At 39.1% G+C, this 18295-nt stretch overlaps 2 protein-coding genes across 3 annotated transcripts; both read right to left on the bottom strand.

Annotated features, from left to right (window-relative positions):
* Window positions 1-304: 304 nt before the first annotated feature.
* On the bottom strand, window positions 305-5530 carry polg2 (polymerase (DNA directed), gamma 2, accessory subunit). Of its 2 annotated transcripts, none has more exons than XM_015037981.1 (8): window positions 4696-5530; window positions 4149-4248; window positions 3348-3453; window positions 2837-3022; window positions 1501-1638; window positions 1132-1212; window positions 934-1034; window positions 305-830 (listed from the first exon to the last, which is right to left on the bottom strand). In XM_015037981.1, the coding sequence occupies exons 1-8, from the start codon at window positions 5150-5152 to the stop codon at window positions 665-667; spliced, it is 1335 nt and encodes a 444-aa protein (XP_014893467.1). In that variant the 5' UTR covers window positions 5153-5530; the 3' UTR covers window positions 305-664. The 2 variants fall into 2 exon arrangements, with proteins under 2 accessions (XP_014893467.1, XP_014893475.1); XM_015037989.1 differs by having other exon boundaries at window positions 740-830; window positions 1136-1212.
* Window positions 5531-6531: 1001 nt separating this feature from the next.
* LOC106950832 (probable ATP-dependent RNA helicase DDX5) lies at window positions 6532-17327 on the bottom strand. The gene is made up of 13 exons (XM_015037943.1): window positions 17150-17327; window positions 14727-14907; window positions 14502-14598; window positions 14263-14396; window positions 13746-13811; window positions 12593-12734; window positions 12354-12514; window positions 12038-12210; window positions 11156-11266; window positions 10972-11033; window positions 10259-10318; window positions 8606-8827; window positions 6532-7353 (listed from the first exon to the last, which is right to left on the bottom strand). The coding sequence occupies exons 1-13, from the start codon at window positions 17188-17190 to the stop codon at window positions 6890-6892; spliced, it is 1914 nt and encodes a 637-aa protein (XP_014893429.1). The 5' UTR covers window positions 17191-17327; the 3' UTR covers window positions 6532-6889.
* Window positions 17328-18295: the final 968 nt, after the last annotated feature.

Raw genomic sequence — 18295 nt, 5'->3', positions numbered from 1 at the left:
CACTTTTTTTCTTTAAAAAAAAAAAGATTTTTAAAGAATTTTTAAAAGAAAATTTTCATTTCAATCCACAATTGCGCACCTAGTTTGCGTAAAATCCAAATAAAATATACCGAGTTTTGTAGTTATAATGCTACAAAATGTGAAAAGTGTAGGAATACTTTCCAAGCAATGTACATCAAATGAAGAAACTGCAGAGCCGATGGGATGTGAAGATGTATTTTCCACGTAATTTTGATTAAATTATCAATACGATGAACAACATATTAAATAATGATGGGTGAAAGTTCCAGAAAAACTGCAAACAGGCTGATAATGTAGTTTATTTTTCTAACAGGTTTTATTGAAAATAATAATAATAAAAAAAACAGGTCATACTCCATTGTGTGATGCAACAATGTTGAAGTAATGTCATAATTTCCCCTGAGAAATAATTACTTTGCAGATTTTTTGACTTTAACTGGTCATCTGTTCACTGATCATCCTCTTTGTGATAAATCAACCATCGACTGGAAGCTGAGGACATTTTACTTCCAAACGGTCTCTTTAGCCTTTTCAGAAGACTCCAGCAGTTAAAGCCAAAACGTCTCTCAGTTTGGTTGCGACAGGTTTACTTATGGGACTGAGTTATTTGCTGAGAGGGAAGTACAACATGATTTTCACACATTCAGAATTTGTCAGCAGCAGAAACATATTTAGAGAGAAAGTTCCTAATTTCTGAAATGTGCATGGTCTCTCTGATGGTTGTGTCTCTGCTGCGGACTTGCAGTAGGCCGCTCTCCAGAGTCTTTTCACCGATCACCACAGTGAAGAGAACGCCCATCTCATCATATCTGGAATCGATTTACAGAAAAACACAAGTGATGAGCCATAATTTCTGCATTTCTCCTGATAGTGAACAGAAAGACATTTCATCAGTAAGGGGCATTTATTTACTTGGCATTCAGAAGCTCTAATGATGTCGGCACAGCTTCAAGATATCCAGGCCACGCAGAGATCTTAGCTTCCAGAAACTCCTGCAGGAGGCCCTCACAGATCTATGATAAATGTTCAAACAATTAACATTCTTCCTTTTATGCATGCTGATTAGATAATTTCATATTCTGGGATCAAAGGACAGAATAAAGATCTGACCTGCCTCATTTCCACAGTGGCTCCCTTGCCGACATCTAAAGCCACTTTAACAGGAGCCAAAACTGGATGCAGCTTTAAAACCTAAAACAGAAACGGAAAACCGGAGGTCACTACAGAGAGAAGTGCGTATATTCCAGGTGAGATGCAGCAACGCGTCACCTTTCTCTGCTGCAGCCTCACCTTTCTCTGCTGCAGCCTCACTTTTCTCTGCTGCAGCCTCACCTTTCTCTGCTGCAGCCTCACCTTTCTCTGCTGCAGCCTCACCTTTCTCTGCTGCAGCCTCACCTTTCTCTGCTGCAGCCTCACCTTTCTCTGCTGCAGCCTCACCTTTCTCTGCTGCAGCCTCACCTTTCTCTGCTGCAGCCTCACCTTTCTCTGCTGCAGCCTCTTTTTGCCGTCTTCTCTTCTGAGCTCCTGGAGGGAGTTGGACAGGAAAGCCATCGCGCCGCGGTCCATGTTGCCGCTCACGGACACAACGTGGGGAACGGACTTTCGACCATCTCGAGTCTGGAGCGCAAGCAGCAAGTCAGAAAATGGTTACATGTTATCTGAAACAGCAGAATAAAATAATAATTTAACCTGACAGACTTAAAATATTTCCCTGCAGTCTTTTTTTCTGAAGGAACTTCAGCTTCACCTTAGAAAATGGTGGAAATCTGCAAAAAGAGAAAATCTTACTAACTATTTTTAGTTTAGTTTCTAGTGCAAATATCTTAATACACTTGAAATGAGAGAAAACTGACATACTTTTAATTTTTAGCAGGAAATATGAGCTTGTTTAAAGTAAATAATTCATTAATATTGATGGAAAAGTGCTAGCTATAAGTGAAATAATCTGTCAGCGAAACAAGATATTTTTATTAAAACTTAAAATCTCCACTGGCAGATTATTTCACTTACAACTTAGTGCTTTTTCATCTATGTTAATGAGTTATTGATTTAAAATCAGCTCCTAATTCTTGCTGAAAAGTTGTCATTTATTTGAACTAGAAACTAGACAAAAAACAAATACTTGGTACGATTTTGTGTTTTCATTACTGATTAATACTGCAATGACAACATCAAAAGCAATAAATATGAATTTATGATGATGATGTCTCCACTAATATTCCTGATTTGTATCATCCAGGTTACTTAGATTTAAATCTGGTGTGTCCATCCAACTGGCCAAATATATAATCGATAAATGAATATTATAGCCAATCAAATAGTCCATCCAATGCTGTGATGGTAACAATGACAACATTTGTAATTTCAAAACAATTGTGACTAAAGAAGAAGAAGACAAAAAACAAACAAACTTAGAATTCCACAAATTTTAAGATTTTTCCTAAAATTAGGACATTTCTTTTTTAGCTGACCATGTTTAAGACATGACATCATTTCATTTAATTAGTTGCTAGGTGTTCTCCCAGCTGAATCCTTTCACACTTTCCTGCATTTTTGGCCACTTACTGGCTCTGATCCACCTATTTTGAGACCTGTAGCAAGAGCTTCACATCTGAAACGAGTTTATTTTGGCATAAAATAGTCAAGTTTCTCAGTTTAAACATTTATTATGCTCTGTTCTGAATAAAATGTTGACTTTTGCGATTTGAAAGTCTTTGAGTTTTTATTTTATTTGGGTTGCATCACAGAGTTAAGAGTGAAACAACATTGCAGAAAGAACCTGGGGAGACAGAGGGCCTAACAGGTTTAGGCTGACCTGCAGTTTGGAGCGGATGCCCTTATGCACCTGCAGCAGCTCTGCGTCTCCTCGGCACCACAGCGTCTCCAGCGATTCGAGGCCCCACGGAAACTTGTACAAGATCTTCACCCCTCGAGACGTTTTCTCTTCAAGCTCGTTTTCAGGCACCTCGGCGCTGCTGAAGTCAGAGGGAGACAAGGCGAACTGGACGGGTTGAAAGGAGATGACAACACAAAATGGATGACATATGACAAAGTCTGAGACTGAAACAACCAAAGAGTGTCACAAAAACAATCTGATCATGATCCTGTAAGTTGGACATCAATATTTGGGGAAAAAAATCATCTTCCCCTATTATTCACTTTATCATCATCATCATCATCAACATATTCTGGAAAGTCTAAATTCATACAATAACGTCTGGTTTTCTTATAAATTCAAATATTTCTGTTTTCATATTATTTCAACTCATTTCTCAGCGGGACGTTTTTCCACCGTCTCTTTTATTTGAGTTTCTGTCAACACTCACATTCCTCCACCACTTCAGCCTGTGGCGGGCCCAGTGATCCAGCCACTGGGACGAGGAGCGAGGAGAGCAAAACAAAACCGGGGACGTCTGGGTGATCTCAGCGGAGCTGGCAGGAAGACAGAAACGAGTAAGTGAATCTAAACAGACTGTCGACATCTTGTGGAAGCCACAACCAGAAAACCATCCTTTCTATTCCAGAGCTACAAATGTGTCTGTAAAATCACAATCACTTAATTAAAACCACAACAAGTGCAGTCATAACATGACTTGTTGATTCCACCAGATACTGCAGGTTCTCAGCCACAGGTGAAATAAATTTAAGGATGTTAAACTTGTAATCCGAAGGAGTAACCACAGGATTGGACAATAAATCAACATCAATGTGTTCTGTGATAGACACATGATCAATATCAATAGATAAGGCAGCTGATAGAATATTCAATAATTCCACTGAACTCTGAACCAGAACCGCACAGCATTCTGGGGAATGTAGGCAGACAAAAAGACTTTAGCTGCTCAACCTCTCACTGCGAAGCAAAGTTGGTGGAATCAACTAACTCACTCACTCATTCTTTTGTTACCTAGCAACTCACTCATTCTTTTGTTACCTAGCAACTCACTCATTCTTTGGTTACCTAGCAACAACCTGTTCAGTTAACTGCCGCAGCAGCAGTTACACGCTTCCTAACTGCTTAAAAAATAAAATAATAACAGCACGGGATGAAAACTGTGGATAAAACTGTTTTAGGTTACACCATCAGTTTTGCAGTATTTCAGATATTTGGAGTATCTGAACCTCACCAACCATCTGAAGGCTGGAAACACGGACCGGACTCAGCCAGGCCAAAGGGAAGCTTTTTGTTCACCATCTCCAGAGAGGGCACAAACTGCTCCAAGGCACCTGTAAACACATCATGAGTTATACATGTTATAAATCCTGGACGCACAAATTTACAACGGTGTATTAGGGCCATTGTAGATAGATGAAAAAGAAAAAAAAAAGTTTCAATTTTCACCAAAAAACAGGAATTTTTAGATTAATCTCACAAATTTTCAAGAAAGAAACTTGGACATTTCTGATTTTGAAAAGCCAAAACATTTGCTAGAAGAAGCTCGGAAGGTTTCAAGACAAAAAAAAAAAGACTTTTGTTAATCTGAAAATTCCTCAGTTTTTCAAGCAAAATTTCAACTTTGCAAACTCAGAAATCTCCAGGTTTTTTCTGGAAAATTTCTGAGATTAATCTAAAAATCTTTGAGTTCTTTTGAAGGAAATTTGCTCCTTTTCTCTATCTACATTGGGGAAATTTCCAAAACGTATGATAATTATAGAAGGATGAATTGTTTCTACCTTGAAGTAAACTTGTTCTCACAGATGGAGAGCTCAGCAGCAGCCTGTTCAGCTTCTGGATCAGCTGCTCTCTGCTCAACTCAGACTGATCCAGTATCTGCTGGAAAGGTTCAGATTGAACAACCCGGGCTCCTCCAGCTGCTCTGACCGGGCTGTTGCTCACAGTATTCACCCCGAACACCCAGGCCCTGGACCCGGTCACCGAGTGCCACCATTGCTGCAGCAGGTTCCTCTTCAGCTCCACGCCCAAAGGTCCGTAGCTGCAGCTCCAGCCTCTCCGGAACAGCTCCGAGTTGCTCTCTCCGGGAGAAATATAGTATCTGTCCGCACAGAGCTGCAGTAAAGTCCGGACCCGGTCCAAAACATCAGGCGGTGCTGTGTCACAATGTCCTCTGGTGCTCTTCAGTGGAGATGTAAGCTGTGACAGGATGCAGCGTCTGGCGCTCAGAGTCAACATGCTGAAGGTGGAGAGTATCCCCGGTCCAAATATCAAGCTAAGTCAGGAATAAATTATGATAAAATCATTTATGTGCACCTTCTGGGCCACAATCACTCCTAAATCCTGCTGTAACAGACTTCCAATACTGTCTGAAGGAAACATTTGCGGATGTTAAACAAAAAAACAGCTCCGCACTGAGCTAAGCTGAGCGGCGTCACAACCCGCAACATTTACGGTTTTTAGGGTCACTGCTCTCCCGGTACATATGCAGCTATAATATCTGGAAAAAGGTTTGCAATATACAAAATAAACTACACCAGGATCAAGTATCTATGAAGATACATCCAGCATGCTTTCCAGATCCGGAACTTAGTGATTAACATCCGGGTCATGACGTGAGAGAATCTGGTTACTAAGCAACGAGAAGTCGCTTAACGGTAACGTATTTCCATTGATCCAACTAATTGTGTTGACAACTAATTTGATTTTAATAAGATTATTTCTGCCGCAATAATACATATTGTCTGTAGTTAAAATTATTGTATTACATATTTTATAATCAGTAAACTCGAATTAGTTCAAGTTTTACATCACATTAGCCACAGTCATGGCAACTAAGTAGCCTACAGTAAAAAACCAACCACTGTATATTAATAAATAAAATTAGCAAATTATTAAAATATACTTCATTAAATACATGTAAAAACTGGACTTTGTGTGTGTCTAAATTATGTCCTGGTTCTCTGCAATGGACTTAAGTTACTTTATTTGTATGGCTGTGTAGATTTTGTTACTGTTGACTAATTTGACTATGCAGAAGTGGAACACTGAACATAAGCTTTTAGAACTGTAAAGGTTACCAACAGTTTATTCAATTAAAAATGTCAAATATTTAATCTGAAATGGACGTTTGTGTTTCTCTATGCATTTGAATGATGTCATAAAAATGCACAAGCTTAAAATAAAAAGGTGATCAAAGGAAGGTTCTTTGAAGATGTTACTACGTCCCTATTGAATCAATTTCTCTTTTCATGGCTAGTTGAGTAAGAAAGAAAAACTAGATGCATTTCTACAAAAAGAAGACTAAATGTTACACTATTGTTTTTTGCTGAAAGTGATCAGTTTACATACAAATAGATCAATTTAGTCAAACAGTTTACATGTTAGTGCAAATCTTTAGGGGAAAAAAAAAACTGAAAAAATTACAAGTGAGAATTTCAGCCAATATGAATAGTTTTAATATTTATAAACAGTACTATGAATGGATGCTGCTCTCAATGTGCAATGTTACAAATAAATGTCTCATTTCCTTGTCCTTCACACATCTGGCACAAAAAGGTTTTAAGTATCTAAAAAAATCCCCACTCCCTTAAATATTCAACACCAGTCAGACAAGATTGGATTTTCTCATTTTTATTTAAAAGGGACCCTGGGCACCCTTCAGATACAATTTTCATATCACTTTAAACTGAAAGTGAAAACACAGGATTACCTAGTAAAAATAAATTACTGAGGAATGTAACAAAAAAAAAAAATAAAATCAAATAAAATAGAAAATACAGTCCAGGAAAAGTGCAGCAATCATGTTTACACTATGGGAGACTTTATGATCCCATTTACTCATCTGGGTTTACTGAATAATTCCAACCATGCTGTAAGCAAAACAACGTTAAACAAGTACAAAGAATAATATGAGAATCGTACGGTAAGATTTCAAGACTCATGTTGGGGTCTGATAATGTGAATTTACAATATTTACTGAGGGAATGGCGGTGGCATCGGGTAGGGCACCATTGGTGGCGGTGGCGGCGGCTGTTGGTTCTGTGGCGGCGGCTGAGAGTTGAAGGGGAACGGCGGGTGGTTCACGCCGTTCTGAGCGGGCCTCTGCATGCCGCCAAACTGAGGGGGGCCTTGGAAGTTCTGGTTACCGAAGCCGCCAGCGCCGCCGCCTTGGTTTGGTGGCGCGCTAAAGTTACCTTGTCCGTTACTATTGCTGTAATTGCTGTTGCCATAGTTACCGCTAGAATTGCTATTGTTGCCTCCATAATTCCCACCGTTTTGGGCTTTGCTTCCCCCAAAGGCGGTTTTCGGCCCGTTGCCGAACCCTCTATCGCCGTCCCTGTCCCTGTAGCCGCCGCCGCCACCGAAGTTACTTCTGCCGCCTGAATACCTATCGCGACGGTCATCCCTGTAGCCACCTCTTCCCCCCCGTCCGCGACCTGCATCAGTGGACGACAAAACAAGAGAGAGTGGTGAATACATTAAATCTGAAAATGCAATGCTGAGATACAGAAATATGTCTATACATTAGAATATCAAAGAGTTCAGTTTTTTTAAGTTCAAAATGGAAACCCCACATATAGATACATTATATAAAGTGATACAGAAAGACTGTGTTTACTAATTTCGATGAATATGGTTCACAACTAAAGGACACCCAGATGTCAGGAAACTTACACTTCAAAGTAGGCCTGTATTTGCAGGATATGTGCTACAACTGTTACTTTCCTCATATTAAGCCATTTCAGAACCAAAAGCTGCTTCAGAAACCTAAATAAAGTACTAGGAATGGTAAAACAGGAAGCGGTTATGTCACTATATTTTTCATGCAAAATAACTAATCAATAATTATCAATAAACTCATACAAAATGCTAAAATAGTGATACATTTTACAGGTGTATTGTCTAAATAAAGTGACACATTTTTTCCCTCACCGTTAGAAATTAAATCAGACTAAACTTCTCTTGTTTTAGGTTAGTTAGAATTATGAAAACTTAGCGAGAAAATTTTTTTTTAGAGACTGACTTTTTTTTAAATTCAGAAGTTTAAATACAGGATGTACTCTTCCCTATCCTTTCAACAATGCGAAAGTTAAACAACCCACAATCCAGAAATGCATCACATTATTGAACAAATAAAAAATAACCAACACTTTCCCTCCCACTTCTGAAACACAATTAGCAACAAGATGGCTGTTAATATCAGCTTAGTTTTATTTGTTGGACCAATACAGATGTTAATAATGACAAATGCAGCACTGGAAAAAATTAAGAGACCACTTAAAATGATCATTTTCTCTGATTTTAATCTTTATAGGCATATGTTTGAGTAAAATGAACATTTTTCTTTTATTCTATGAACCACTGACAACATGTCTCTGAAATTCCAAGTAAAAATTTAGTATTTGTGGAAAATGAGAAATGGTCAAAATAACGAAAAAGATGCAGACCTCAAATAATGCAAAGAAAACAAGTTCATATTCATTTAGAAACAACAATAATAATGTTTAAGCACAGGAAGAGTTCAGAAATCAGTATTTGGTGGAATAACCAGGAGGTTTTCAATGGGAAGTCTCTTAGTTTTTTCCAGAGCTGTGTCTGACATTAGTGCCGATATATTGTGCATCCCCAATAACAAAGCCATAAAGAGCTCATTACCTACAGAAGCAGGTAAATTAATTTTAGTTTTACCTCCTCTGTCCTCTGCCATCTGGATGAGCTTGGGATTGATGGCCTGGTTAGCCTCGCGCAGCACAGAGATCAGGTCGCTGGCCTGTTTCATGTTGTTGGGGGTGAAGAAGGTGTAGGCTGTGCCCGTTTTTTGACTGCGGGCCGTGCGGCCAATGCGGTGGATATAGTCCTCGGAGGAGTTAGGGTAGTCATAATTGATGACAAATTTCACATCCTCCACATCTGTGAAAGTGTTGCAGTGTGGCAAAACAATACATAGGAGGCCACAGGATTTTGCACACCACAACAGCCAGATCAGAGGGAAAAGTTAGCAACTGGTCAAAGCTGAGGGGAGAAAAGTGGTTATTTAGCTGTGGAGGAAACAGATTAGAGGCGACAAAAGAGTGTGTAAACATCTATTCCATGGGAATACTACTGTGGGAAGAGAGAAACGATGCACACTCCTATTGCTTACCCTAATCAAGAGTCAAAGACAGTCTCCCTTATCTACAAAAGGGAGTGAAGATAGATTTAAGTCTTACCATAAAAGGAGTATGCATTCACTAGTCCTTTCCCAATGCAGCGAAATCCCCCACATATTGTCAAGTGACATCCAGGAGCTTCTACGCAGTTAGGCCAACCATGTGCACTGGGACCTCCTCATGAGCCAATATAGGACCATTGAGTGGTACGTTTTTGCAGGTTCAGGTTTTTCCCCAGTACACTCTCATAAGAACCTTGATATTAAAGGCCGCACTGCACGTCTTGCCAAGACAAACTAGACTATGCACCAATTAAAAAACGGGACCCTTTCAAACCACAAACAAAAGAGTCCCAGCATTGAACCTTGTGGGACTCCGATGCAAACGTAAAGTAAAGCCCTCCCCCCACTTCATCAGTTTCATCGAGGCAAGATCTTCCAAGAAGCCAGTGTTCACTTGAGAAAATGTCTCTCGTTGGCAGGTCTCGACATGACTATAAAACGCAGGCGAGGGAGGAACTTTGGTTTTCAGCTTTCTCATTCTCCTCTGTTTAGATGTTCCCACTAGTCCCTCAACACATGTGCCAGGTCTCAATTTTCAGAGACAAAAAAAATTTCAAAACTGCTCTCTCCATTTCACGAAATCCAGCACGAGAAACAAACCAGCCGCCAAATTTTGACAAGCTGACCCCCATGCTACATAAAACGAGTGCCTAGAGATAACGTTTGTTCCAAATCTCAAACAAAGGGTCTTGCGTAAACTGCAACCTCTTACACAACATGCAAGGCCAATGTCACAGCATCGAGCATATAAGTATATTTTCGTATGTTTGAGTTGGAACCAGCTGGATGGATACTTGTTGGGTGAAATCCATGGACAGAGAACAGATGTGTGTGTATTTCAACAACATATCAGAGACAAAGGCTTAGCCACGCAGCCTTTTGAAGATCACTGGCACACAAGAGCCTTCACCTCTCTAGGCCCACTGGGTGGCAAGCCAGTGGAGCAAATCCAATATGTCCTCCTTCTCCCTCTCGAGGCCTGGGACTGTCATGCCTAGCGCCTGCCACAAAGACTGCACCTTAAGGTGAGGAAAAACTCAGAAAATGCATAGAAAAGTTAAAGAAAGCAGAAAACTTTCTTTAAAATAAGGAAAACACTGATAAGTGGAGCAACTCAATGGCATACTGACCTAAACCACGGGAGGCCACGTCTGTAGCAATCAGAATTGGAGCTTTGCCAAATCTGAACTCTGTAGACAAACAACAGTTTCAATCAGTCAACAGATTAATCTGGACACAGTTTATATTCCATTGCTTTAAAGCTGAAGTATGTAACTTTTATTAAAAAAATGTTTTTCTACATATTTGTTAAAACTGTTACTATGTCCTGACAGTACAGTATGAAGCAGATAATCTCTGATTATCTGTCTTCTCCCAGTACCAACTACAGAAATACACTGCTCAGGCAGAATGACCAATTACAGCAGGGCAGGGAGGCGGGAGTTAGTGCTGTCAATCGAACAGCACTAACGGCTGATGAACGGCTGGTTCTGCTGTGAATGCTAAGGCTAATTAGCATGGCCATCAATGACAGCAGATGGATAGTTTTTCTGCAATATTAAGTTGTTTCTCCACCATAAGCACATTGAGTACCGCATACATGAGTTTGATTGACAGTGCCAAGACCCTCCTTCTGGCTCTGACTGGTTGTTTCTGACCAGGAGTGGTGCATCTTTTCAGATGTCAATATCAGCTTAGGGAGGAGATGCAGGATCTTGATATTTTCAAAGATTATCTGTCTCACATTATGCAGTCATGATATGGTGACAGTAAAAAACATAGTCTATATATAGACACCAGCTTTAACGTGAAATGTAAAATAAATTTAAAAATACAGCCTTACCATTAAGAACCCAGTCCCTCTCTTGCTGACTCTTGTCTCCATGGATACCCATTGCTGGCCACCTACAGACACAGATAACAGAGACCCTTTAACTCAGGCGGTTCAAGATTATTCTAATACACAAGCTAAATAAAATGAGCAATTTTCGCCTAAAATAAACCATTCAACTGAAAATGATCCTCACCCATCTCTTCTCATTCTCCTGGTAAGTTCATCACAACGTCTTTTGGTCTCCACAAAGATAATGGTCTTGTTCTCCTTTTCGCTCATTATCTCCTCCAACAAACGGATCAGCCTTGAAACAGCAGAAAATAAAGGTTTAACTGATCAAATCTACAGAAATAATCTTTGCAGGAATATGATGGGAAGCAGATGTGAGGGTGCTCTAACCGGTTTCCTTTAGATCTATTTGCTTGTTTATATACCAACTCATCAAATGTGTCTTTTCCAGTAGACCGGTTTCAGTACATAACAGTTTCTAAGCAGCAGTTCTTTGTATTTCAACAAAGATAAAATCCCTGGTTATAGCACAGAAATCTGGAGCCATCCCAGCCCAGTGTGCTGCGGGTTCACTGAAATAGTAGCCCACTAAAACATGCCATGTTTAAAACTCCAGAGTTTTGTTTCTTTTTTGATTTGTTTAATAAAAAACTAGCAGCAAAAACAAAGCACAATAGCGATATAATGTTAGAATAACTGTCCCTTCCTCTTGTTTATTTAGAGTAAGTGAATGTCTTGGTTATCTTTTCGTATCACCAGGTGGTTTTTCTAGATTCTGCTCTAAAAATGTCTCCATCACTGGTGGATGTCACAGGTAATTGTTTAAAACCAGGTTCTGATATTACAGAGTCTATATGATGGGATACTACAATACATATTATGGTGCTTGATCTGTCTTCATGCACTAGAGTCCCTCAAAAAAATAATAAAATAAAATAAAACAGAGAGAGGATCAAATAAGAAATAAATGAGAAAAAAAAGCAACCTGCTTCTTTTACCCAATAGGTTAAGAACACAGGTTAAGAACTGCAGCCTCTTTGGTGGAAAAGCTCAGTTTTCTACTCACTTGTCCTCCTTTTCCAGGTCATTGCAGACATCAACTATCTGCAGGATGTTATGATTGGCACTGAGCTGCAATGCACCAATATTGATCTGGACGTAATCCTTCAGGAAGTCCTCAGCCAGCTGACGAACCTCTTTGGGCCAGGTGGCGCTCCACATCAGAGTCTGACGATCAGGCTGACAAAAAAAAACAAAACAAACAAATTATAACGTCAATTCTACTTACAGGTAAATAAAAAAACTGAGTTATTTGTTTATTTCTTGCGTGGCAGTGATGCATGTTAAAGCTAGCCGTCTCCTCTATGAAAGGCAAAACTCACCCGAATTTGTTCCACTATTTTGCGGATCTGCGGTTCAAAGCCCATGTCCAGCATGCGGTCAGCTTCATCCAGCACAAGGTAGGTGCAACGACGCAGATTGGTTTTACCACACTCCAGAAAATCGATGAGACGGCCTGGAGTAGCGATGCAAATCTCCACTCCTTCAACACAAACAAAGACGGCGATCAATAAAAACAGAAAGGAGTTGAGTTTCCATCACAGCATTAAAGCAGGCCTACCCCTCTCCAGGTCCCTTATCTGTGGCCCTTTAGGCGCGCCACCGTAGATGCAGGTACTCTTGAGACGAGAAGCCCTCCCATATTCAGCAGTCACTTGTTGCACCTGCTGAGCCAGCTCCCGGGTCGGCGCCAGAACCAAGCACTACGGAAAACAGAATCACTTCAGCTAATCGACCACATTATTGGTCAGTTACTTCACTCACACACAGCTGAGGTTTACATTTAGTCTTCGTTCACACTGCAGCCTGAAGTGACCCAGATCTGATTTTGACGTAATGCGACCTGACCCTGATCTTTTCATAACAGTCTGAACAGATCAGATTTTTTTAATGTGACCAGGTTATATGTGGTCCTAAATCAGATACATATCTGATCTTTTAAAAGGTGACCCGTGTCTGAACGGCCAGGTCACATTCATCACATTAACGTCATTGATACTTGACAAATGTCACTATTCTGCATCCTGACACGAGCAAGAGGGAAGAAAAACAACAACCACGACTGATGATAATGAGGATTAAGTTGTTAATGTTATTAAATTTAAAATTGTAAGATGTACACTCTTTATGTGTGGTGTTATTGCGCCCTCTGCTGCGGGACACTTCCAGGTCATCTGCAGTTCACACACAAGTCGCATAAACAGCTCTGAAAAAACTAAGAGACCACTTAAAATTATCAGTGATAATTTTAAGGTGTATATCTGAGTAAAATTAAGATTGTTCTTTTATTCTATGAACTACTAACATGTCTCTGAAATTCCAAGCAGAAATTTAGTATTTATTTGCACAAATGATAAACGTTCAAAATAACGAAAACAATGCAGTGCTTTCAGACCTCAAATAATGCAAGGAGAACAAATTCATACTCATTTAGAAACAACAATACTAATGTTTTAACTCAGGAAGAGCTCTCTAATCAATATTTGGTGGAATAACCAGAAGGTTTTCAATGGGGTTCAGTGCAGTGGGCTTTTTACCAGAGCTGTATATGGAAATGTGAACAACCATGCAAAAATATTCAGATTCCACCAAAAACCAGAACTGAGCATTGAAGCCTGCAGTGTGAATGTAGCATTAGATTCCATTTTAAAGTTATTTGTTCCTATATAGCAACCACACACATCACAGACAATAACAGCTCAAGGCGTACTTACAATGGGTCCGTCTCCGTGCTCCAGGAACGGCTGATGTTGGATGTGAACAATCGCTGGCAGAAGATACTAAAAAATTTAAATGAAAAAAGATGCTTAACACCTAATGCATGTCATAAGACCCCCACTTTCTTACATTATCGTTTATCATGATACATTTCTTATAATAAGACTCTGATTTATTATTGTCATGATAAAATCCAATTAGTGTTGTTTAAACTCCCCAGAACTGTCCGCATATTGTTAGCTTTGCTATTTTCTCTAGTTTGCTTAATGAGTGATCAATAAATTTGAAAAAATATTAAATGCAGTTATTATGTGCAGAGCAGCGTTTGTGTTTGTGTTGTCTTAAAAAAGGAAGAAGTTGCAAACGGTTCTTATCATCACCTATATTTTTATCAGAATAGTACCACGAAATGTCATAAGACTAATTCCATATTGCTCATTCCTAAGCTAAATAGGTTAAACTTGCACTTAAGAAGAAGTAAGTACTTGAAGGAAGTAAGAAGCGATCACTTACAGCAATGGTTTTCCCAGAGCCGGTTTGAGCGATGCCCACCATGTCTTTGCCGCTCAGAGCGACTGGCCAGCCCTGGGACTGGATTGGAGTCGGTTCAGTGAAGTTCTGCTTAACAATAACATCCATGACGTAGCCTGAGAAAATGGGATATTCAAGTTTAATTGCTGGTAGCATGGCAGAACGTTTGAATATATCGGGGGTAAATAATGTCAGAATCGGTTTGAATCATTTTGGCTCACTTGGAAAAGCAGCTTCATGGAATTTAACAATTGGTTTGGGACAATCTCTGCCTTTCACTGTGACTTCTTTGCTTCTCCGATACTCTTCAACCTCTTGCTGAAATTGGAAAAGAAAAAACAGGAAAGATGAAATTAGTTTCTCACTCTGCTTCTACAAAATAAATTCACTTCGACTTACAGATCGCAGAGGTAAATGAGAAACTCTGAAACGAATCTCTGTCTCACCAGAGGTCTGTGTGTGGCGTCCGGGTGTTCCTGGTAGAAGTTCTTCTGAAACTTTGGAAGCTCATCCAGGTTCCAGTGTCTCTTCCTCAGCCGTTCTCCGGGGTTTCCAAACTTTCCGGGAGGAGGTCCTCCCCTGTTGCCTCCTCCACCGCCACCGAAACGAGGAGGGCCGCCACCATACCTGAAGAAGAAACAAATCATTTTGTAAAGAAAAAAAAACAAAAAACTTGTTTATGTTGAGGTCTAAAAAATATCTACATTTATCTGCCGTTTTAACAAAACCTAAATTTGGAGTAAAAAAATATATTCAACTGTGAATCTGTTGCTAAAAATTGCAATGATGATATCAGCTAAGAATAACATTTGGTAATATTTTATTTGAAGGGGTGTGCGACATGAAACCGACATAAACATGACATAATGGCAATAATGAACACATGAAGGAGTCTTCATGAATGTTTACAACTGTTGCCATGACGTGTCATTCAGTAAATAATGATACTTTTAATGCAAAGTTGCATTAAAAGTCCAATAAAAGTATAAACATATAATTATTTAGTCAATAATGACTAAATTATTTATTTAGCCATTATAAATAGTTTATAATGACTAAGTCATTAAAAGTTTATGACTTTTAATGGACATAAAAAGTCCATTAAGTGTCAACTTTGCACTGAAAGTGTCATTATTTGCTGAATGACACGTCATGGCAACAGTCAAACATTCATGAAGACTCCTTCATGTTCATGTCTGCCGTCATGTCCGTCTTATGCGCACCCCTTCAAATGAAGTGCTGCTCAACGTTTTTCTGTCTTTATTATTACATATTAAAAATGTTGGTATAAAAACACACTTCAGTTGGGAGTTCATCCAACTGGCCAAACATGTTACCAATATGAAGAGTCTGAATACATGAGAATAAATATCGTTGCCAAGCGATCCTTTGCAAATCCGGTGCTGCACACACCGACATCGCTATGGCAACTCCATATACTGTACAGCTTTACTAACGATGCCTTTTGCACTCATTTGGGAAAGACCTTCCACAGTTGCTAAGAGCGAACAAATCTTCCAGCTCTCATGCCAAGTAATAAATTTTATCCAAGCCCAAAAGCCAGTCCCTGTTGGTGTAATCTGTGATAAGGTCAGCTGCAGAAGCAATCTATGATACAGTTCATATTTTTAAAGACTCTGGTTTATTGTTGTTCAAACTCACGAGATTTGTATGAACCTTGGTTTTATAGCACACTAACTTTTTAATAATCACAGATGTAAAGCCATTATGGATTTATTTCTGTTTACCAATACACAATGTTCTCGCTGGGGAAACATTGAATTCAAGCATACTGCAGTGTGGCTCAGAGACAAGGTGTACATTTTGATTTAAAAGCTCGATCCTACCAAAGTAGATCTAAACTGGTTGTGTGATAAAGCTCTCATATTCAGAGTACTTCCTTATTGCGTATGGGAGTAGTTCACTGACAAGACTTTCTAGTTTTTCAACAACATCCTCTATATCTTCTCTTAGTAGATGTAGAGGTTGCATATGCAGCCATTGTTACACTTTTCTTGAAGTAATTTTAACCAAATTGGTGCATCTGTTTAAATGTGTTGTCAGGCAAATGTTACCAAATCTATCGAACCTTAGAGCATATTATGATAATCATGTCAATAGTTTTTTGGCAATATAAACAAATAGAGAAGAGGTCAAATTTTTAATGTTCTGATCTGTCAAACAACCTGCTTTCACCACCTTTCGTCGGGAAATAGATTGTAGCTATTTTAAGCTTTTTTTTTTTTTTTTTTTTACATAAGATAAACCAAACACCAATATGTAATTTTAAATGTCATTTTCTTGATATAAATGGTTGGAAGGGGGAAATTTAATGAGCTCAAGGCTTGCGTTGGTGTAATTACTGGATGTACCGAACAAACTGACCGGGATGCAACACGGTGACCTACTTAAAAAACTCGGTGAATTAACGGAGGGTCGTGTTGCCTCCAGTAAAATACATTCGGATTGAGAACATTACGTATGAAATGAGCCTATTTGACAGCCATTTACTGCCCTGCAAACACAACCACAAGCTAAGGGCAAACTGCGTCACAAGGCCGGGGAGGAAACAGCGGAGGCTGCCGATCAGCTGCAGACACAAGGCCGCCGTTTGCTGCCATTTTAGCTCCGACGACTAAACGGTGAATATTTCCCAGGCTCCGCGAGCCGCACGCGTGCCAACCGTCAACCAACGGTCACAATTTAGTACATGAATCTCACTTAGACATCCAGTATTAATAACTACTCTAGACGTCCATGATTCTTTTTGTGTGTGCAGAAACCACAGCCGTGAAACCGACGTCATCAGTGTCTAAACACTGAGCTGCGAAACACAGAGAACAATAACTGAAGGAAAATTGATACATACCCTCTATCTCTGCCCCGGTCTCTGTCTGAAAAGCCAGGCATTATTTAGAAAATTGCTACGCAAAGGTAAATTAAGTCAAAAATATTGTTAGTCGGTCTATAAGCCTGGCGAGCGATAAGGGTGTTAGAAGAACCGGTTGAAAAGAAAATGCCGGCCGGCTCACAAACACAGACCATCGAGGCGGAAATGACCTCAGAGGCGGCGACTAACAGGCATATCCATCCGCGTACGATAAAAAACATTTGCTGTGGTCCTACTTTATGCCTGAAATTACCATAAACTATTTCCCCTCTTGGCTTTATGAATGGTGATAGTATTTTAGCAGTAAGCTTAATTTGTGATACTCAAGTTCCTTTGGAATATATATGCAATTAGCAAAAATATACTGCTCAAAAAAATAAAGGGAACATTTCACTTTAATTTTGTGTGTGGCTCCAAATCCAGGCCTCCATTGGTTAATAAATTTGATTTCCATTTATGGTTTTTGTGTGATTTTGTTGTCAGCACATTCAACTTTGTACAGAACAAAGTATTCAATGAGAATATTTCATTCATTCAGTTCTAGGATGTGTTATTTGAGTGTTCCCTTTATTTTTTTGAGCAGTGTAAATACAAACAACTTAAATCTGATGAAGTTGAAGACAATGAAACAAGAAAATGCACCAAAGGTTATTGTATTTTTATGACTGAAGTCAAAAATTGAATTTATAAATTAAATCAATACAAACTTTGTCATGTTCCTATTTCAAGTTCAAAAGCCAGTTCAATTCCCAATGAATATGCTCAGTGATCACTGTGACGATAAGCAGCAAAACAATCTATTTCTTTGTAATTTGCAATTCAAACACTGTCAACATGTTCACTAAAAGAGGGTTAGCCACAATGTGACTGATTTATTGAGATACAAATGATTAGATGTGTGAATCAATTTCTTTCTACTTCAGGTGTCAGTTTATTAAGGTAGCCATATTAGATTTTGAAGTTGATGTTGATGGCTTTCCTACTTAGAATTATGAATTTTATGATCATTTTCATTTAACTAGAAACTTGAAAATATCAGCTTCTAAGTTAAACTGGATAATGTAATTAAACCATACCTTTCACTCAGTCATGCAGGGCCGATTTATTGTGTTATGACAGCACAAC

The sequence above is a fragment of the Poecilia latipinna genome, unplaced genomic scaffold, assembly GCF_001443285.1.
Source record: "Poecilia latipinna isolate Pla-1442-1.1 unplaced genomic scaffold, P_latipinna-1.0 Scaffold25, whole genome shotgun sequence".
In the NCBI taxonomy this organism is placed as follows: domain Eukaryota; kingdom Metazoa; phylum Chordata; class Actinopteri; order Cyprinodontiformes; family Poeciliidae; genus Poecilia; species Poecilia latipinna.
This window is presented reverse-complemented; position numbering and strand designations above follow the sequence as displayed.

Excerpts from the sequence above, each read along its gene's own strand:
- polg2 (XM_015037981.1), bottom strand. The coding sequence starts at position 5,152 with ATGTTGACTCTGAGCGCCAGACGCTGCATCCTGTCACAGCTTACATCT. Across the intron at positions 3,023-3,347 it reads GGCTGAAGTGGTGGAGGAAT|TTCGCCTTGTCTCCCTCTGA; the intron begins GTGAGTGTTGAC and ends CAACCCGTCCAG. Across the intron at positions 831-933 it reads TTAGAGCTTCTGAATGCCAA|ATATGATGAGATGGGCGTTC; the intron begins GTAAATAAATGC and ends AATCGATTCCAG.
- LOC106950832 (XM_015037943.1), bottom strand. The coding sequence starts at position 17,190 with ATGCCTGGCTTTTCAGACAGAGACCGGGGCAGAGATAGAGG. Across the intron at positions 14,908-17,149 it reads GACCGGGGCAGAGATAGAGG|GTATGGTGGCGGCCCTCCTC; the intron begins GTATGTATCAAT and ends TTTCTTCTTCAG. Across the intron at positions 12,735-13,745 it reads AGCACGGAGACGGACCCATT|TGCTTGGTTCTGGCGCCGAC; the intron begins GTAAGTACGCCT and ends TGTTTTCCGTAG.